This window comes from Mycteria americana, chromosome 1 (genome assembly GCF_035582795.1).
Source record: "Mycteria americana isolate JAX WOST 10 ecotype Jacksonville Zoo and Gardens chromosome 1, USCA_MyAme_1.0, whole genome shotgun sequence".
In the NCBI taxonomy this organism is placed as follows: Eukaryota; Metazoa; Chordata; class Aves; order Ciconiiformes; family Ciconiidae; genus Mycteria; species Mycteria americana.
The window spans coordinates 69181809-69204551 of NC_134365.1; the positions used below are offsets into that span (position 1 = coordinate 69181809).

Below are 22743 nucleotides of genomic sequence, written 5' to 3' on the forward strand. Positions count from 1 at the left end.
TGAAAATTAATGATCTATAAGATAGACTATATTGCATGTTTGGGATTTTACTGTGTTATTTTGGGGGTAACATAATAAATCAGTGCTTTTTTTGCTTGAGAAGAGAAAAATACATAGTCTGCAATAGAGAATTTTAATCCCCACCATCTTAAAAAATTATAATGGAAAAATTAAGTCTTAACTGTACAGAATGAACTTCAGCTTCAGTAAATAGTGAGCTGTTGATGAACAGTGGTCTCAGGTATTTTTGAGCTTATGCACTGAAATACCTCTTAGTGTACGGATTTTTTGTCTCATCCACTGTATTAAGGTCCTTAGAATTCTGAAAATAATTTCCCTTTTTGAAACAGTCTGATTGAGCCTAGTCCAGTACATGGTATCTCAGGCTAATGAATAGGTAACGCAGGGGAAAATAGGAGTTTCATGTTGCAGCTGGAAATCTAAGATATATGCTGTCAGTTAGGACTAGTTCCTTGATACTAACCCTTCACTAATTTACATACCAAATTCTGGAAATTGATAGGATAGTATATCAGGTTTGTCAAAAGGAGACATAGATTTATGAAATTAGGCATCAGTTACTTATGATAGCTTCTGCAAATGGACAGGTGCTGATGGCTGCAGATTCCCCTCAGTTCTGTTAAATTCATGGTGCTATGTTCTAAAGAATCCAAGTCTTAAAAAAATTACTATTCATGTTTTGGTGCTGAATAAATTATGCATTTTATTCCTTAATAAGTACATGCTGCTTTCTACACCCCTTTTCTGAGATGAAAAAATATTCATGACCAAAGAAAAGGTGTGTAGTTTTTCCCTAGAGGTAATGTTTTTGCCACTTGACATTTGTGAATGTGTGTGGGGAGGGGAAGGAGATTTTGCTGCTGGCTGCTAACTTGGGAAGCTGTGAGCAGTCTGGTAACAGCTGCCAGCTCCGAAAGATAAAGATGAGAAAGTTGATACTGATGGAGATCCTGCTTCCAGTCCCTCCCTTGAACAGGGTCTGCAGGCGATGCTGTCAAGTATGAGGTAGTGATTTTGGCAGATCATCTTTAGGGCAGTTGTGTTCTGCTGTCTCTGAGGGGACCTGTATTGAACACAAAATAAAGGAGTGGTTTCTGTCTGCCCTTCTTTGCCTTAAATGTGGTACGAAAGGTTTGAGTCTTTTCAGTACCAAGAAATGCTTTTAGGGATTAGTCCAAGATAGTGCGTAAAGACAAAGTAAGTCTCAAACTCAGTTATCAAAAGATTGCTGTCTGATTTTACTTGGCATAATCAAACGCTTATCATGTGGACATAAGATCAATTTGCTGGTCAAGCACCCTCAGTTTCAAATATGAGTAAATTTACCTTTGCAATAACATGTTACACAATTTTAGGTTGTCATAGGTGAATATTAGCCTCTCAACTTCCATAAAGCTTAAGTCCCCAAATATATATTAAACTCTGATCACAGTACTGGTGCCTGGGGGAAGTAATGGTCTTTTATCCTGAATACAGCCCTGGTTAAGGGGTAGCCATTTTATGAGGGGTTTTGTTCTCTTTCTTTGAGCACAACTTTACAGTCACAGAACTTAGTCTTTTGTTCTCTTTCTTTCTGTTTACTACCAATTCCTGTCTTAGTGTGAATACAAATATTTCCTGTAGTTGAGTAAACAAAAAAATAAATGGAGCTCTCACAGCTGACTCCAGCCAAGTTCCTTAGGATGTGAAGAACCTAGGTATGTCTTGGTTTTACAGTGGATTTTTATTTGGGGGGCAGAACTTAACTTTTTTAAACATTCAGTTTCACCGTTGTAGCACACTTAATGCTTTTATTAGTTTAAGAAATTACTCTTCTCACTTTTTTCACTTTAACCTGAAACGTAACTATAATTTCTGATATCAAGCCAGTGTGCCCTCCATCTCCAAAACACTAGTAGATATAACCTTGGCTTCACTCCCTTTATTACAGCTAGCAACCCAAACTTCTGCCAACTGCTGACATTAATGGTGTTGAAAAAATAATAAAAGCAATACAGTGATCCTTAAGAACACACACATACATAAGTTGTTTAAAACTTGGAAGACTGCATGGGTTTATTTGCTCTGTGGAAGTAATAAGTACTGTACCTTCTCATTCTAGGGTTTTTTCTTCTTTTTTTTTTTAAGGAGAAATATATTCATTTATACACACAGATCTTCATTTTGTGCACCTTTCAAGTCTCTTCCATATCTCATAGAGAGACAGGCAAGATACCAGTATGTTCTTCTGGACTGGAAAAAGACGGATTCACAGATTTGGTGGGAAGCATCCACAAACTGGGAGGTGCAGACTAAGACTAGTTCCTTATTGTCCATCTCCTTCTCTTTCATCCTTTTCATCGCTATCAGATGATGAAAAGATTTCCTGATGTCTCTTCCTCCTCTCTTTCCTAATTACCAAAACTAGCTAGTCCTTCTCCATTGTCAGCCAGCAATCTGTTTTATGATACAAAGAGGGCTTAAAAAATATGAAGGCATCCTTGTTTCCTCCTTGGTCTTCTAGTTGCAAATAAATCAGTTGAGGTTGTCCCTGTCCTTCTATTCATTCATCTCTACTTCTTCCTCTGCTTTGTCGGGGCTCTTTAACATGTGGCGTCACCTTTCTTAAGTTTAGTGACTTTGCAGTAAAAGGATTGTTAAGGAAAAAACACCAGAGGTATGACTAGCTGTTTTTTCATCTTGTTCCCCAGGCCTTTTTCTTTTGGTGGTTCTATAGAAGAGACGGAATTTTCTAAGATTTTTTTCTAAGCTTTACAGTGTGCCATATGGTGCCCATCTACTCATATGTAATGACATAATATAATGTAAATCACAGAAAGACAACAGATTAGGAATAGAGCAGGCAATGATGGGAATACTGTCTGAAATGCAGACACCTTAGAGAAGTTCATCTGACCAAACTGGCACATCTCTATACATTGTGTGCCATGAATTTTGTAGAAAGGAAGAGAACTTCTTTCCTTGGTAAGAATAATTTTGGCACAAATACAGTAGAAAACCTGAATGTTTCTTCAGTCTTTCCAGCTAGTACTGCTATCTAAGCTTTGATGCAGACTTAATAGGAAAAATGAACCTCTGCAGGAAGAAAAAGAAAAGAAAAAGTGTTGGTTTATTGTGATTGTCCTTGCTTGTGTACTGTGTGCAAGAGCGGGGCAAATGGACAGGAATCATCTGTCCAACTCTGTACTGCACATGTGCTGCTGTGTGCGCAGGCAGGAATCCTGCCTCTGTGGACCAAACACAGGGACAGTGTGGATGGACAGGAATCCTGTGTCTGCAGACCACACGCACAGATGGTGTGGACAGACAGGAATGTAATGTCTGTGTGTTTGTATGGATCTTATGAGGCAGGGCTCTTCTGCGTGGATGTCAACCCTAATAATTGGCCATACAGAGAAAATTCTTAGCTTTAATTTAGTTTGGGGTAGCAAAGTTCTGTTGGTTGTCAAAGGAAATGCCCTTTCAACTCTTCCCTCCAGCAGTTACCGTGGAGGATTTTGCCTAGATTCAAAGATAAAAGTGAGGCAGAAAAAGAATAATACTGGTTTTCTTTTTCTTTTATATGCAACAGCTTTTAAAATTAATTTCAGAACAAGCATAAATAATCTTGAGGTTTCATTGTGATTTTTTTTATAAAGTTGCTATCAACACTGTTTATATCATGTAGACACAGACACATTCGTGTATACACCCAGAGCTGGGTTCTGGGCAGTTACAGACAGTCTGTGTTGAGATGATACTGAGCAGCTCACATCACTTTAGCATCTAGGAATTTGTTTCTGTACATAACTACTTTTTTTGCCAAGAACAGCATGTATAGAGGGGGGTTACTATTAACCACTCTTTGAAGCTCCAGGCGAATGCATTTGAAGTGGTGAGTCATATAACAATAAAAATATGTAAGGCTAAAAGAGCTGTGGTAAAAACCACAGTGGCATATACCTTCCAAAAATAAAAATACCTAGATAAAGGAATGCTTTTACTATATTTATTGTAAAGACATAGTCACAATAGACAAAGATTTGAAAACTTGCAAATCACATCGACTAGGAAAGGTGTACATAGATATACATGAGCAGGTGGCCTACAAATGATTTTATTGAAGCAGGGGATCATGACCAGGTTTTAAGATTTTACAGTAGGGTGCATCTTGTGTATAAATTCCTACATGGGATTTTGCCAGGTATCACTGGACGGAGAAACTTCCTGATTTCAGACTAGGAGAAAGACTAAGAGACAAAAGCAGAGTGACTAAGGCAGTTGTGTTATACAGGCAGCTTTGTGAAGTTGAGCATATGCAAGTGGATTTATTTTGGAAAGGAGAACCAAAGAGAATAACAAAGGCAAGAGGGACAGAGTAAGATAGACAAGAGTAAGATGAGCAGGGTGTGGAGTAAAGCTGAAGTGACAAGGGAAGGAGAAATTTCAAGTAAATAGTCATAACAAAACAGAAGGAGTCCCGTCAACTATGTCAAACAAAGCTTGTTCTGTTTTTGATAGAAATACTTGCTTGTTCTGTGGGATACAATGTAGGTAATTTAGGAGTTTTGCCTTCAGATATTTATAGATTTTGTAAGACTTCTCTCTGGTGCTTAATGTTGGTGCTTAAATTGCACAAGTTTCAAGTAATCACAGGATCGTTATAATGTTGGAATGCATTTCCAACCTTAGCATAACCTGAGATATGTTTTACATTTTGCTTTGTAAAGCATATGTATCACCAACCTATCAAAGTTTTTAGGGAGTGTTTATGCTCCAAAGTACATTTCAGCTTATTTTTCTCGCTGCTTTTTTGTCTTTGTTTTTCTCTCAACTGATAAAATATAAGATGAAATTTTTAGCTCGGAGCCACAAACACACCATGAGAGGGGAAAAATGAGTAAGGGGAGAAGAACAATCAGGAGTTTTCAACAGTTTGAGCAATAAGGACCATGACAAAGACTGGTATTTCCTTTCAATTTATTATAGAAGTAGCATTTCACTTTCTTGTTCAAGTGAGTTGTCCTTGGTGGTATGTATCAAAGTAGGTTAAAGAGACTGAATAAACTGTATATATTAAACGTTCAGCAGATACATGAACTAAACATGAAAGGCTTGCTGCTGTTCACTTGAGAATTTATAGCAGTTCGGCCTCCCAGAATCTTAAAGGCAGGCATGGAGCACGTTATCAGAAAACGCCACTTCTATGCAACATTGAATGCAAGGATATATTGAGAGACTACATCCAAACTCTTACAACTTGAACAAAACATGCCAGTTTGGACCAGCTTTTATCCTGACGTCCTCCAAAGAAGAGTTTAAATGACAGTGCTATCCATCTGCTTAGCTGAGCTATAGTTCCCACCAAGTAACTTTTCAAGTTATTGACCATTTTCAACTAAATTTGACAGAGGGAAAGAAGTCTCAAAGATTGTGTAACTTATAGGAGCTTAATTAACATCCACAGCTGGGTAGAGGTGAAAAAAGCCCGAAGCAGTGCTCCCACACAGGGAAAGGCAAGAAGAATTGAGCCGTGATATATTTTGTTTGGCTATAGCATACGCATATGGCTGGCCATTCAGAACATACATACTTTCACACTGGTCCCAGCTGACTCTTGCCTGGAGACACCATGGGGGAGGCACGATGGAGAAAGAGATTATTGTAGGGTTGAAGGCCATGCTTAGAAGATGTAGAATACAAATCCAAAGCACGCAGATTTCATTAGCCAGCATAAAATGGATAATAAAGTGGACTCCCATGCTCTTCAAGGGTAGCCATGCTGTCTGCAAAAGAAATCAGTTCTTAACTGATGAAAGAAGTAATGAAGAAGGCACAATAGATGGAGAGTGGATGTAGCAGCGTGATTTAGCAAAAAACAGTTGCTGTTAAGCTAATTTAAATAAATGAGTCTTTTCTGCTTTCAGGGCATGTGGCAGCAAAGGATACTGATCTTGTATTCTCTGGCAGGAAATTCTGCATTAAGGCCCTTCATCTCTGCCGTGGCGTGAAACTGAGATCAGACTTGCCCTAACAAACCGCACCATAGGGCAGGCTCATAACACAAAAACTACTTACCTGCTTACTTTAAACCTGGAGTGTAGAGGTTTTATATGCTCATTACTGGAAGGTGAATATAACCAGTTCTCTTATTTTGTCTTAAGAATTAAAACAGCAGTTCATTTTGCTTGCTGTTGCTGTCTTCAGATCAATTTCAGTAAATAATTTTTTTGGTTTTGTGTAGTGTGAGGGATCTGGGATTCTTTGAGGCTGTTGTCACAGGATACCATTTGTCCTTTTGATCTTGTCTGAAAGGTTTTTTTGATGCATAGGCCACCCAGTCAGTATAAATTAGGTTTACAATATGGTGGTAATCATTCTCGGAGTCCAGCCCTTGCTCAGACATCTTTGAGATACAGGAAAACACACCTTACTGAGCTTTCTGCCAAAGACCCTTACATGCCATGGGAAAGATGCCAAAGAACTAACATACTTGGTTACTTGGTTTGCTTCCAAGTAGTTAGCCATGAGAGAAGGAAGGATTTTTTACTTTTCTTTTCTTTTATTTTCCTTTTAAACCTGGGCCTGGGGAAATTGTAGCTCCTGTGAAAGAAGGAAGAGAAAGGCTGTTCTATTACCACTGACCAGTCAGTCTTAAACATAGCTTGACGTATCTCTAAAGAGAGTACAAGAGAGCTAAGGGAACACATACCACGTGGTAGAACACAATAAGGAATCCCAAACACAAGATCTGATTTGAGTTGTCTTTTGTGTCACTAGTTTTCTCTATACAGCATTCAGAGCAATAGATTTCAATAAACTTTGTCATCAGGCAAACCCGTAGTTAGTTATTTGTTCATCTCCTAAGGAACTAATAAAGCTCCAAGAGACGCATTCCTGTACAGGGAAAATTTCAGTTCAAAGTTAGTTTTTTAAATCTGTCCACGTATATCTACATATGTCAAGCCTCAGAGAGAACTCCGTATCTAAATGATCTGCCTCCTTTAGTTTAGTTCAAAGGTTTTTGAATATGAATTCTCCAGAATGAAGTTTCTCTGTAATTATCCCATGTGGGGAGATGAACAGAAAAACAAAATCATTAAACACAGAAATTGAGTGAGCTGATAAGGTCTTTCACTTTATAATGTAACATTGTTGTAACGTTGCCAACGGTCGATGCAGGAGCCAGTATCTCAGGTGGAATCTGTGTTAAATCCTGCAGGCTTTGACAAACCCCAGCAGCTGCACGCTGCCCGTGCTCTTTGTTGGGCTCACAAAAACACAGGCTGCAGGACGTACAGAACGGCAGTAACGGGAATGGTTTATCATATGTACGCAGCTGAACATTGTGTGTGTTTGCTGCTAATAGAGGAATCTCAGTTGCTAATCTTAAACATAGCCAAAAGGACAGCCAACCCTACCTAATGATGTGCCTTTTAAACCTTACAAACAAAAACGACAACTCAGCGTGTACCATCTCTACAATTTTGAAAAATGTCTCCCGCATCATTAAATATCATGAATGGGAAGGGGGCATAGAGTAAAATACTTGAAACAATCTTTCAGAGACCCTGTGCTCAAGGTAGGTATACACTCAAGGTAGGTGTATACTCAAGGTAGGTATAGATACACTCAAGGTAGTTACGCAGGGCATCACATTCTAATAACAGGCGAGGAAGGATTGTTCTCTCTGTGGTTTCTGACAGCCAGGTTCCAGCAGGGAGCTGGTTGGATATTTACAGGGAGTATGGCTCACTGCATGTTTTCAGCAAATAGAAAAGGACTATCTGAAAGTCTTTGCAAGAATATAATTTTCAGAGCTACTGAGTTTAGCTCACGACTTCGAAAAAAAAATCGCCTGAGTTTCTCCCTTATATTTCTGTGTTATTAGTGGTGAAAAGGTTTCTAAACTGTTCCATTTGCATGTGTGTGCTTCCAGTGAAACATTCAACTCAGACTGAAATGGGATGACTCCTTTAACTCGCTGACATACCGTCTCCACCACGTATCCATTTGTCACAAGCATAGTCATTATATTAATGTTGACTTACTGTGGGGCTTTTTAAACTCTACATTAAAGGATTAATAAAGCTTGTTTAGACTGGTTAGCAAAGCCAGAAAATACCCTACTCAAATATTTTACAAAAAATGAGAAAGTAGTCACTGATGTCATGGTTTCTGCTGTGTTGCATGGCGGAGAAACAGATTTGATTCAAACTCTTTGAGTAAGTTACTGCAATGTGAGTATGAAGCAGACTAGATTAATATAGTGAACACACACCTTATGAGCTAGTATCTGCTGTTTATTAGAGGTCTTGTCTAGAGATACAGAAATGTGCTATTCCTCCAAAGAAAATTTGGTTTCAAAAACTTGCCAGGGTAATGGTTACCAGAAGACTAGCTATCCTGCAGAAATGCTTAAGAAAGGTATGTATTCTCATGTTAACATACAACTTAGGGCAAGCTTTCAAATAAAAACATTCTCTAAAATATATTATAAACAATGTCTGTAGTTAAATCTGTGGATTTCAAATTTATATGTGAAATTCCACTATAAAGAGCTTGTCAGACCTGAGGAGGACTCCTTGAGCTTTTACCAGCTATGTTCCAGAATGTCTCTGACTTTCCCCTACACTGTGGATCAGCATCAGTTCTGGTTTTTCTCATGTAATAATTTAACTGTGATAAAATCTATTAATTTGGTCTTTAGGGTGGCGGTGCACAAACAAGCTACCAGTGTAGTCTGCAGTGAATGTAAAACAACTTACTCTTAGGGACCTCCAGGTGAGAGCGTGCTTTGAAGCAGTATATCCATGGAGGAACTTAGTGATTCTTAAACAAAATTCACCATGGCTAGTTTTGGTAGCTAAAATATTATACAAGTGCTGTTTGGAATGAAAGTTTTCAGGTGTTGGCTGCGTTAGAAATAGTCTCCTCTATGGTAATTTCCTTGTTTAGCCAAACATTTAGTGATTATAGAATACAGGCAGAAGTAAACTACATGATAACCAGAAAAAGCATGGTGAAAATATAGTGAAATCCCTGCAGGACCACGAAACAACAAAAGAAAAGAGAGCATGTTTAAAAGAAGTGCTGATGCTGACCATTCACATTTACAATTAAAACAAGTTTATCTCATATTTTCTCCTGGTGCTTTTTTCTTTTAATATAACTGCCTGCTGTAGCAAGGGATAGGGCAGAGGGCAGGGTTAAATAATTACGAGAAGCAAGAAGGGCATTAAGAATACGTGTGTCAGAGAGGCAAGAGGACAACTGCAGAAGTTCTGGGGGGAAAAAAGGGAGAGTGGGCAAGATCTGATAGTGCTAAAGTATAGCCTAATACATAACTGGAGGAAGTTGGGGTTTTTTTAGATACAATACCCTTTCAAATGTTATGCTTTAGACCTGCGGTTGACAGACTCTGGTCTGCAGACCTCTTGTGGCAAGTTCTCCACAGTCATTCCTCGCTTTCAGTTAGGAGCTTGAGAGCGTGCGATGGCTCTTTAGTAATTTTGAGGATTGACACTAGTCTAAAGGGTTGGGGACTGTTCTTTTGCATGGTGATTATTGGGAGACTAAAGAGCGTGGTTAAGGGCTTTGACAAGGTGTGGGGTTTTGGGGGGGCTGTGTGATTGGAGGGCAAGGAATAAGGTTACAAAATTTGTTCTGTCAGAAAAAAATAAGAAACCTCCTGGGAAAAAATCAAGAAACCTATTGAGTTGTGGAGTTTTGTCCTGTTTTTTTCATTCTAGCATTTTTTCTGCACTCACATAAAGAAGGTACCTGTAATGGCACATGGTATTTTTTAAGCAAAATTTGGATCTGACATCCGGTTCTTATCATCACTAGTTCTGCTTACAAGCTTGGGAGGTTTTGGACAAAAGCACTCCTGACACAACCGATTTGTCTGCACTGCTCATTTATTTTCTCACAGGACACAGTGGTTAAACCACTTTGTTGTTCATACTTTTTACAGTGATGTAGAAATGTTTACCCTAGGATCTGAGCCATAACCTCATAAGGTGGGAGCAGATTGTATAATAGCACCATGACAAAGCAGTTCAGGACTGCAGGATGTTGGAGTGGTTCCCCACAGTAACGTAAACGGTTTGTTTTTGAATCATTGCAACAGCCATATGCTCTAGAAATTTCCATCCTTTTGAACATTTTTTCCTGGAGAGGAGCAATAGGAGAGAAACTGAGTTCATGTATTTCCAGTTATTTTAAAAATTTGCAATTAGAAGTTCATCAGTTAGTATTCTAGTCCTAAGCAGAAGCTTTTTATTTCCATGTTTGACATAGAGAATTAGAAAAATATTATTATATTATATAATATATTTGCAACACTGCTTGGAATTTTAATGTTGGAAAATAATTTCTAGTGGTATCCTTCAGGAAATAAACTGTTTTTCTTCCTTCTCTTGATTTTTGCCTAATTCCAACAATATATGTGTAAATTAGTTCCTGTAGTGAAATCACCATAATGATTTTGGTGTTTTCTTGCCAAGACTTGTATATCACAAACATGCACTCTTAGATTAACAGCAGAAGCAGTGGAAGGTCAGGTTGGATTAAAGAGGGAACATAGAAAATGTCTGAATTTCTATTCAGACATAGAAAATGTCTGAATAATGTCTTTCTAGGTTAAGTGATCCTGTATGATCGTCATCATCGGGATGCTGCAGAGATTGTTCTGGGTTAAAATGTTCAAAGGGTCGTAATGGAGCTAAGCAGCTAAATCATATTTAGCAACTAGGAGGAATTTTGGAACTTAGCTCCCTCTTCTTTTGAAAACTCCAGCCTTGATAGCTATAAAATTATCTGAAGATGAAAAGCCCAAATAATAATTGCAGCATATTTTAGATTGGAGTGGACCTCTGTGTCCAACCACCTGCTGAGAGCATCTCTAACTAGAGCAGCTTGCTTAAGGCCTTGTCCAGTCGCATTTTCAGTATCTGCAAGGATGAAGATGCCGCAGCCTCTTGGCAGCCTGTTCTGGTGTTTGATCAGCCTCGTTATGAAATGAATTTTCCTGATCTCTAACGAGAATTTTCTGTGTTCCAATTTATATCCATCGTCTCTTGTCCTGTCCCCTCCAGGAAGAGTGTGGCTTCATCTTCTCTATTTCCTCCTATCAAGTAATTAAAGAAGCCTCCTTTTCTCCAGGCTAAACCAGCCCAATTCTCTCAGCCTCTTCTCATGCCTCCTGCCAAGTATTAATAGTAGGTTATTCTACTTGAAGTTAAGTGACAGAAGTACGCAACCTCTTCAATTCCACTTCAGAATTTTCTTTGAGGGATGCTGTGCTTTAAATGTTTAGATCTTTCTATTCTTCTCTTCCTGTATTAGCGCTAACATAGTTTTTTTCATGCAATATCATAAAACATGCTGCCTCTCTCTGGGAAGAGCTACTTTTTCTCTCAGAAAAGTTAATGTGCTATACTAACATTCTGCTGAACTTCTGCTTTTTGATAGATTTTTTCCCACATACACACTGAAAGTCATGTAAGAAGTTATTATTTATTATCAAAACCAAAAATTTCCAAAGAAATGTGAAATCATTTAAAATTGGTAGCTCTCATTGCAAAGAAGAAATTGTTAAAGAGCCAACCTTAAATATAACAAAATAATAAATATGGAGAAAGCGCCTTTACAATGAACTGGTTGTTTAAGTATTAACATAGCATGTTTCAATTAGTGATTTATGAATGATGCGTCAGACTTGGAATTCAAAACTTGTTTGACAAAACAGAGCAAACAATATAAAGATTTTGTGTGATTCAATTGCTTATTGCTTAAGCTAAATTTACTATTAGCTTTTGTTAAATTAATCCAAAGTAAAATCAAATCCAGATTCAAAGCCTGGACATTCTCTATAATGATCCGAGTACAGTCAAGTAGAATCTGCATTCTCTAGCCTCGAGATGCTCATTAAAATTAGAGTTTTCAGTGAGAAACCATGCAGTTATGAAGGGATTGAATCAACAGGCTGGCATTTTTACACTGAGCTTTGAGCTTTCATTTAAGACAGTTAATTTTAGTGCAACTCTGATGATTTAATATGTCTAGCAGTACATAATTTACTGTGTATCGTATCTAACACGGGTCTGGCTAGCCTTTTTATTTTTTTGGAATACAAGGATTTCACAAAGCTCAAAATGGGGCTTTCTCTACCTTATGAGCTGGGAGGAGAAACGCCGTCACTCCATTTTGGCTCTGCTCCAGGTGCGAGTGCCCGATGACAGCGGCACCCAGGTAACTTGGAATGAAGCGGCTGACGCAGGGACGGCAGTTCACTTTGCAAGACCCTGGACCCAGCTCTTTCGTAGGCCCCTCTAGGCTACTCCTAGAGGGTCTTTGCTGCCTGAATGGTCTTTGTAAGCCCTGCTGGGAGGTGGGACGTTTTGCCCAGCTGGATTTCTCTCCTTGTTTGTGTGTGTGTGTTTGTAGGTGCTTGGGGACCTCATTTCAGGATAGTATGTTAAAAGGGCTTTATCTCACTAACACTGCCCTTTGCAGACACAGTCATGTAGTATATTTTAATGTTCATTGCAATCACTTACCTAGAAAGCTTACACAATTCATTTTATATTTTGTGTTTTTAAAACTTATATATCCTCTGGAACTTGACATTTCCTGAGAAGTTGAAGAAAAGCTGAGAAACTTGTTTCATGTTTTGTTAATTCTTTGCCTGAGTGTATGCAGTTTTTAATTTTAGGAATCTTTATTATGCCACCTTTTCTTCCCAAAGACTTATGTATTAACTTTTTAATTTCCTCACAGGAAGGCTTTTCTATAATTCACATTTTTCTGACCAGTCTCAGAATTTTCCTACTCTTTGGTATATCAATTGAAGACTGATTTGCATATTGAAACTGGATGGACTTCTTAAGTAATAACCTATTTTCAGCTTGTTTACTCTTTTTTTTAAAACTGATTTATTTTTGTTGTTTTTTTTTTTTAACTGACTTAGGGACACCTAACCGATGTTTTCATTGAATTGTTCTCCAAATTGGTGTTTGAACCTTAATTCCAAGAAGAAATTAGTTTCTTTGTACACACATGTACAGCACGAGTTTTAGTAGGTACAAGTCAGATGAGCCACTTAATTGCAAAACTAATTTAGCCTCAGAGTGAAGTGGTTGGAATGTGTCTCCCAGTTTTTACCAATTCTCTACAGTAATACCTGCTAATGTTTTATGCATGTGTCTTATTTTTTTCCATGTATGGATTTTGGATATACAGGATAGCATAAATACCCTATTCCCTTTAGTCCCTATGATCACATTAGAAGGTAGACTGAGATTCTTCTTTTTTTTTTTTTAATAGACTCAGAACCGTATGAAGCTGATGGCTGACAACTATGAGGATGACCACCTCAAATCCTCATCCCATTCCAACCAAACCAACCACAAGCCCTCCCCTGACCAGGTAATGTGTGTCTCTTTTTTGCTTTTAAAGTAATTTTTACTATGGGGGCTGAGTATTTTGAGTTGTATGTAATTTTCCCTGACATGCTTGCAGTACCTTAGAACAAAAATAGCATTCCAGAGTGCAGTTATAAACCAGAAATGGATGTTGCTGTTGTGTCGGCTTCGTTGAAAACTCCTGAAATGTGAACAAACAGTTCCCGGTACCAAGCTGTTATTAAGTGGGTGGAGAAGAGGGAGCAGACAATGAAAGGGAAGAAAGAAACGTTACTCTCTTAAAATGCAAGACTGGAGTCCTGTCTGGCATATTCAGATTTTAGTAACTCAGGTTTACTGCTTGAGTGTGTGGAGTGTCCAGGACTGTTTCTTGTCTTCAGTAGCAGGAAATCATGCTCCAGGATCAGCTTTCTGATCTATGGATTGCATACAAGCAGTTCCCTTCATTCCCCATGAGGAAATCCCGGCCTCTGTGCCAAATGAGCACAGACTGCTCCCTCACAAACTCAATGGGCCGTGAACTGAAGGAAAATCAATTTACCATCTCCAAGGCAGTGAGGAGCCTCCTGTCTCATTTACAAAGCACAGCCGTGTGCTTGATAACTATCTGAGAGATTACCTATCCCTTGGGTAGCACAAAAAATGCCAACATAATTGCATATCCCATGTAGTAATCTCATCCATTCCAGTTTAATTAAAATATTAGCGATCATTAATCACTGCCTTGACAAAGTGAAGGAATGTTTGGCACTCCTCTTTGCCCTCTGGCTCATCTAGAAATTGTTGAGATTTGAAGGAAGGCCTCTCAATGTAGACCTTTAAGCACCAACCTAGTGATATGCAGAAATTGAGTAAGGTACAAGAGGAAAACGGCAAAAAAGAATTACATACTCACCTTGCAAAAATAGATCTTTAAAAATCTCTTTTAATGTCTGTATCAGAAGACAGTAAGGGGTATATACAAAGCAGAAAATTTCTTCTTTTCAGAGCAACTTCCTTTTGCATCTTGTTTTAATACCCTCCTCCAGGTGATAAATAAAGAACTGTAAATTGACTAGCTTGAATTTTCTGCAGTGTTTTTGGAAAATGTTGGTCTTACCTTCTTTAGGAGAGTGCAATTATTAATATTGCAAATTAAATGGCTTTCCTAATCTTAATTTGGAGGAAATGTTAGAATATCTGTTGTTTCCACACTGCGAGCCTATAGTAAAATGAAGCCATTTCCAGAATGTAGCTGTGGTACGTGCTTGCAAATGAATGCAGCATAGCATTTCACAGATGAAAAGATAAAATGTAAAGAAAAGATAGAATTTGAACATTTAAGGAAGTTCTTGCAAAGACCTTACAGGGGAGGGCAGTAGGGAGGAGAGGGCAGGAGAAGGGTCTGATTGCACTCTCCCTTTGCGTAGGGGCATTTTAAAAGCTGACAAAACCTACAAGAGAGCAAAGCAAGCTGTACCTGAAAGCGGCCCAGAATGTTACATGAGGAATTAAAAACACTTTTTACTACTCTTTGTACTTACGTATGTGTTTTAAATACTAACCAACTCTTTATTTCATTCTCATGCTGCTCTGGGGCTTTTCTCCCATGGCCACCTCTGCACCGCTAGGATGAGGAGGAGGGTATTTGGGCATAACCAGTCAGATGCTCTTAGTTCAGCCATTTTGTTCAGAACGGTGAGACTCAACTTTTCTTGCCAATAGAGAAGTTTCCGACAGTCACTCTCACATCTCGCTCCCGTGTGCTTTGTGAAACCTGGGTGTGCTCCTTCCCCCTCGCTTGCGTAGTCTCTGCATGAGGGTGTTTCTCGTGTGTTTATGTGTAGTTTGTGATTTTCTTCTTCTAATCATTGTCATTGTTTCATGGTGTTGTGGGGAGAACTTTCCAGGGCATGTAATTGAGTTTCTATGCAAAGCAAACTCTTAATGCATACGAGAGAACAGGAAATGTCTCTCATATCATTTATCATTGACTTCATGGAGGAAATGTTTTCAGTCGGATTCTTTTTCAAAGCAGTTTGCACTGTAGCCAAATCTATGTATGCTTTTTCACTTCTAGTTAGTAAAGAATTTGCTCAGAGATAATGTTCCTCCTGAAGATAATGTTCCTCCTGAAGGTTTTAAGTGTGTTGAGATCTGCTGCCGAGATTGCTGCCACGCATGCTGACCTAACTAGTCACAGATATTTATCAGCTCAGAATAGATGATTCCTGATATGGACTAGGAATATACATTTTCTGTCAATTTGAAGGCAAAGAGGAATATCCCCTTAACCTTCCCTTCTCCCTTCTATCTCCCTCGTTCTCTCAAAACAGTGGGGGAGAAATTTGTAGCTCTTTGTCATTTAAAGTACATTTTGTTTCTGTGTCTGCATCCACAATTTTCTCTTTTCTGCCATCAAATTGGCTCCACAACAACCCCCATTTCCAGAAGAGAAGGCAATACACAGGACAGAGCCCTTCTCCTCATGCCTGTTCTCTAGCAAAGAAGAAAACATCCTTTACTCACCAGGAGCCTTGATATAGAGCTACAAAGGTCAACTATCGATTATTTGGCTAGAGTACATAGGATTAATTTATGCCATGTAGTATCAGTCTTAAAGCAGAATAAATTTATTTTAAGTACTTAAAGTATTGAGATGCAATGACAATATTTTAAAAATTTACATGAATGAAAGAAAACTTCTGCAAATTTGTGTGAAAATTTTGGACCCTTGCATTTCTGGAAATTATTACTTTATATTAGATTTGTAAAACTTTCATGAAAGAATAAACTACTCTCTCATCTCTTCGCACTTGCTCAATTAACTGCAGACTTACATGTCTGTCCGACTGTATAGATCAGATCGCTCTTTTCAAGTCAACCATCTGAAAAATTTAATCCAATCGTGGCAGTATCAAACTTGAATTTCATGCCTTGGGGTTTGAACTGAGAAAATCTCTTTAGTGGAAAAATTGATAAAGACTTCATTAATTTACACTCACTGTTGATTTCACATTCTTTTTGAATCACTGCTCTTGCAATGGCTGTGTGTTAGTATATGAAGTTTTAGAGACAATTCTTGTAAAGATCTGCTGATGCATGGCAATTAAATAGGAGAGATCGGGTAAGTAAGTGATGAAAAGGAAGAAGACGCTTACCATGAAGGTAGGAATAATTCTGATTTTCATTCTAGAGCGAACATGGAGGTTGTGTAGAAAACACTGATGGAAAGATCTTTCTCTTTTCCTTTCCCATCTGCTGATACATTTACGAATGCAACTGTGCTAAGAATATGGTTTCTATTAGTTTATTGAATTAGTGGGTGGTTCACATTAAATACAGCATCTCTCTCCACTTTGTACTTGAGGCATTTTCCTCAGGAAAGCATGTTGCAGAATATCCTAGTCAAAATAATGAGGCAGCTGGCATCCTTGCCTTACATGCGTCTCAGCTGAGAAACATGTCAGCCTCAAGATTGTCTTGCATACATCAACAGGGAAAGTATAAAGGTGATTGATGTCTCCCAAGCCAGTTATTCTCAACAAAGTACATGTTTTTACCATGATATTCCATGTACATTCAAAAAAAGAGTCCTTATTCTCTTTGTAAAAGCAAAGATGATGTAAGTCACAGAGTCCCTAGCCTGAATGTGTTAAATTAAATGTATGTATTACAATGATAAAAAAGCAACCAATAGCATAGGACTTGGCGATAACTTTGTTTTTAAAAGTTCCTTTAGGTCTGAGGATGTAATCACTTCTGGTCAATACTGAAGATAAAATGGAGACCATCAAAAGATGTACAATAGCAGACTACATTATTTTATTTTTATGTTTTAGGGTTTAAGGCTTTTCCCCTAAAGCATTCTGGAATTGACTGAATTTAATATTTAATTATGCCAGTTCTGTACATGACAGCATTATCAGATACAGCTCCCCTGAAATGGAGCACTGTTTCTAAACATATGCGCCCTTCCTGTAGTTTCAGAGAATGGTAGTTTACATTTCAGTTTACAGTTCAATATAAATACCATCTTTTATCCTGAAATAGTCTTTCCTAGCCTTTTTCTCTAGGCTCGTTTCCTCGCTCTCCGAATTTCTTATGACTCCTTTTATTCCCCAGATGGAGCTCTATCCTCCTCTATATCCAAGAGTATTCCAGTATGCTTTCTCAGAGGATGCCCCTTTGTCTTTCTCAAATGCTAAAATGGTCTGGCCAATGGCTTAATTAGTTATTATTCACTTCTATGAAAAGTAATATGAATTTACACTTTATGATGTCTAATACATACAAAAGGATATGTGTGTATGTGTCCGTATATTCTTGTAAATATGTACCACGTGTATGCTGTATGGGGGAAAGAAGGAGCAAAGCTTCCATACATAAACTTCGCAAGCTGCTCAGTTCATCTAGTTTTCTTGTGAAGCACAGCCATGCTACCTACAATGTGAGAAAGTGTGGGTGTGGTCCAGAAATCTGTTTGTGTGACCTCTGCCCGTCAGAAATGAGGAGGACTGCTTTTGTTGAATGGCTGTAGTGGGCATAGGATCACAAAAAACTGTTGGAAGAGTGAAAGACAATCAAATCAAAGGATACAGGGAAAAGCAGGGACAGAATAAAAGTGCTAAGGGCAAGAACAGAGGAAGAGCAAAACTGAAACTCTGAGAACTGAGGGATTTATCCTGGTATGTCATTTATACATACTGTATGTGCATTTTTAAGTATGCATGCTGTTGTAGAGCATTTTTCTTCCCATCTTCCATGGCTCTGGCTTGCAGTAGGAGTTGGAGCCTAGTAGATGCTGTCACTAGACAAGCTTTTTGAACTCATTCTGTGGAAGGATTTTCTATTAACGATCGCCAACAAATCCTGAACTCATGGATATGCCTGCTAAGGAGCAAAATATTTGGTTTTGCTGTGCTTGAATTCCAGCAACAAAATCTGAAAATGAATTTTATGCTTATTAGTGTAACAGTGGAATAGTCAAAGAGCTAGCATTGAACTGGAATGCATAAAAACGGGGATTTTTCAAGATGATTAAAATATTGACAAATTCCTATTACCGTAAAAATATTGCAAGACAGAAAGCCTCTTATTGGTGACATTTTTCTTTAATACTTGAGTTTGACAAATTTTAACACAGAAGCAGTTAAGTATTGCGAGTTGACTGCTGAAGACACTAGCATAATTTAACACATCTCTTAAGATTTCAGAGGTGATGTCTGTGGGGGTAAGTCGTAACAAGAGAATATTTGAATCATTTTTAAGAACTGAAAAACAGTCAATTCAAGTAAATTTCATAGGCTCCTTGTCAAAAACAGTATAAATTATAATTTGCAGCGTCACCAGATTACACGTATGCATTGTGTACCAAAGGCTACATTTTTAATATTGTAATTTGACTTTGCCAAGAGTTTTCTGTAGACAAGAGACATCTAAACCTAAGAAATGGAATAGAGGGAAAGTCACCAATATGAAGAATGTTTAATGAATTCAGTTGAATTTTTTAACTATTTTAATCAAGAGCTCATAATATTCTAAAGGATATCTTTAATGAATATATTGTTTCTGAAAGCAGACTTATTCTAAACAGCCATTTGTGGTTATTAAAGGGGAATGGAGCTTGAATGACATTTCTGTATTCTGTTTATTAGGACAAAGGTATTAAAAGGATTAAAGTAAGAATGATAGAAACAGCTAAATCTCACAGAAGTTGATACTAGTAGACATATACAAAAACCAGCTCAGTGCTTAAGGTTGTAAACCATGTGTTTCTAACTTGTGTCTGCAGAGCAATTTTGTCTCGCCCCTAGGAATGCCCAGGATAAGGATTCACAATTTCCTTTTTGCTTGTTTTAGAGGGAGCTTTTATTTATTTCCATCTTACAGCTAAAAGGAAATGCACGAGTGGACACCAAGAGGAACGTGGCAGAAGTAGGTGGCAGGCAACAGGTCATAGTCTGAAGAACTGTGACTGCTATGATGGTAGAGTAAGAGGGATAGAAATAATGACATTGAGGGAGATAGGGCAGGACATCTTGGGACTTAATTTAACCTTTGCTACAGCTGTCAAACCCCATGAACTTTTCACTGAGATCACTGCAGAACTAAAAGTGGCTATACTTTGGGAAGGTTGAGAAGAATATTGATTTTTTTTCTACATTATTTGGTGCTTGGATTAATATACTGATTTATTTTAGCAAAGTAAATATCTTATTTATGATGAGTTCCATTTTCAAATGATTACACAAGCATTCATTCACTGCATAAATGTGATCTTTCTCTCTGCATGAGACACATTTTATGCTTGCAGCATGTAGAGAGCTGCTCGTCCTACTGTCACACTTATTTTAGGTTCTCAGTATTGTCACTTACTACACTGTGACCTCATAAGCCTTTTAAATAAATTTATTTTCAATATGGTCTTTTTAATTGTTAGATCATGCAGAATGGTCAAAAGCACCAAGCTTTCGTGCCTGACTCATATTACAATGTAATTTACTGGCCACAGCACTAGACCATGATTCAGAAGATAAATTCTTTCCTGGCATCGTCTGCTACTACTTACTTGTTCTCTTTCTCCCTGTCTCAAATTCTCTAATTGTAAAATGAGCTGAAGTTTTTGTAAAGTGGAAGTTCTGCTTGGGAAAACTGCTATATAAGTGCTAGGTAATATTATTACACAATATTCTAAAATAGTGTTGTTACAGTGATATGATGGTGATTCTAATACCTCATTTTGAATTTATTCCCAAAATTATGTTAGATTTGTATTTGACTCAATTTATTAATCCTTCTTATTTTTCTTTCCAAGATCCTATTCCTTCCCAAAAAAGGGAAAATAACCCATATGTTAAACATTTCAAGGAGCTGCTGTTCCAGCATGCTGAACAAAGCTCTTCAGACCACTGCCTCTTCTTCTTCATTGTCATCTTTTGTCCTCTGAAGGGTCATTTCTTCCCCTCTCTAAAAAGCTACAAACTAATTGTGTAGCATATAATAATCTTTTATAATATCTCTGTTACAGTTCTTCATTCATATGTGTAAACACACTGTGAAAGAATGTGTCTTAGGCTTGCCTCAGAGACATACCCTGTGCAAAATTTGAAGGCAACTACATGAAATAATCTTACTTTACTTAAACGTTATCACTCGCCCTGACTGAGAGACACGATGCCAGATTTGTTTTGTCATTCTGGTGGCAGCCAGGGCTCCTCACTCCCACTCTCCAGATGGGCAACCCTTCAGTAAGAACCCTAATGTGCTGCACTCAAATAAGGTGATGTAACTAATTAATCGTTACGAGGGCAGCACTTTGAATACAGTTGTCCCGGTTAATCACAGGACCTGCTTTCCATCCCTGCTTTTCTGGAGTCCTGCTTATGTGGGCGTCATCATTAATTATGAAACTGAAAGACTCCTGTGCCGTCAGGCTCAGGCAGGGAGACACAAAGAGTTCATGGATTGACAATTACTGCTCTGAGAAAGCACAATTCAAAATCCTGATTTAGCTATCATACAAATATCTGTTCTTTTCAAGCCTTTTCAAGCTCTGCCTTTCTTCAGAGAATAACCTTTTCTCCTTTGGCTGTAATGAGTCTGAATAATGGAAAGCCGTTTGTAGTGACCTTCTCACTTGAGTGTAACAGTCCTGTCATGGTGGAGTGAACAACTTCAGTAATGCTGATATCAAACTTAATGTTTTGTTTTATGATTAATCTTCTACCATTCCAATTTGGAAAGCGTGCCTTTCCACCTTCTCTCTTATTCTATACCCATATTGGCATGTAATCTTTTACCCAGTAAGTAAAGAGTACTGTTAGACTGCGATGGGCCAACCTAGAGAAAAATGCTGTCCTTAAAATGATGTTAACTTCTGTCCTTTCCCTGTTTCTGGGAACAGTTCTTCTGCGAGCTTGTTCTTTTTTAAAAACTCTACTGTTTTGCTATCTTAATAACTATTTTATGTTTGAAGCATCTATTCGCTGTCCAAGAATGTTATATCTACCAGCACAAAAGAACTGATCTTGATACACTGTTCATCTTCCTTCTGATCCCAGAATGATAAGACTGAGATTTCCAGATGGAATTTTGTAATCTGCAGCTCTGGGATGAATTAAGCACTCACAATGGAGGTGTAACTGGATTCTATCACTGTCTTCCTCTTATTCTTACAGATCAAAGAAGTACACAAGTAGATACTTACATTCTAAAACATTCAAAACAGATGGCTGGTTTCTTTTTGTAGAGATTTGTGCTTTTCAGCAAAACAATTGCAAAAAGGCCATCATTCATTTCTACCAAATGAGATTATTCCAGGCCTGTGTTCTTTTTTGATTTGCAGCTGAATATGGTCTTTACTAGTGGCTTGGTCTTTGTAGCAAGTAGGAATTCTGTATAAACATTTTTGTTTCTGGCCACTTCCAGGAGAGTTGTTGCTTACAGCTTGTGTGATAGTCCATGCTATCTCCCAGTTACTCTGCCATTTAGATTTCTTATAGCACTCATCCACCCCCCAGAATGCAACAATGCAAGGCCAGCAGCTTCTGCAAGCTGTGAATACACTGTTGGTGACCTAAAGAAGAGTGGAGCTGAGCTCTGGCAGTCACAGGCAGGATAGAGACAGAAGTGGAATAGCTGGAGCCAGGCTGGGAGCGTCGCTGCCAGCACCTTTTAGTTGTAAGTTAGGAGGAAAGAAACTGGGGGCCGGGGGAGGGGGGGATAAACAGTATTAGAGTAGAGAACGAATCAAGCCCAAACCTGCTTTCCAACATATTAACTATGAAAATAAGCTCGAGAGAAATATGACTAAAATAAAAACTGATAAGGGCATGTAGCCAATCTAGACGCTATATTTTCCTGGCTGGTAAAGCTCATAATTACTGATGGAGATGTCAGGATTTACAGTTCCAACTCATAGTAGGCTCACCACAGGCAATCCAACTACATCTGTTTGTTTAATGCAACATATAGATAAGAACTACTATATATGTCTGTGTAAATAAGTATATTTATTAATGGGATTTTGCATTTGAATGTAGAGCAGACAACTCAAAAGAATTCCTAAAGACGGATAAACCAGGTGTTTCATGGCTTCGTGTGGCTTTGCTTTGAAAGTGTCATGTCGCAGGTAGAGAGCTAGAAGAGCAGAATGAAGACCCAGTGTTAGAGAGGGATGAGACAAAGATTGCTATCACCTGCGGACAGGGAGGTTATAGTTCATCTGAACAGGAAAAGCACTGATTGTGTTCTCTGGTAGACTACTTAAGAAATACCTTCTGTTTTCCATTAGCAATGTAACAGACAGCAGGGAGGCCGAAGAATGCAGTCACTG

General features: G+C 38.2%; 1 protein-coding gene across 3 annotated transcripts in view; it reads left to right on the plus strand.

Annotated features, from left to right (window-relative positions):
• ERC1 (ELKS/RAB6-interacting/CAST family member 1) overlaps positions 1-22743 on the plus strand; it is a 315343-nt gene that overhangs the window by 268608 nt on the left and 23992 nt on the right. For all 3 annotated transcript variants that reach the window (XM_075504308.1, XM_075504326.1, XM_075504315.1), the window contains one exon: positions 13330-13431. In XM_075504308.1, coding sequence (XP_075360423.1) covers positions 13330-13431 — 102 coding nt within the window. The remainder of the gene's footprint in view (positions 1-13329; positions 13432-22743) is intronic.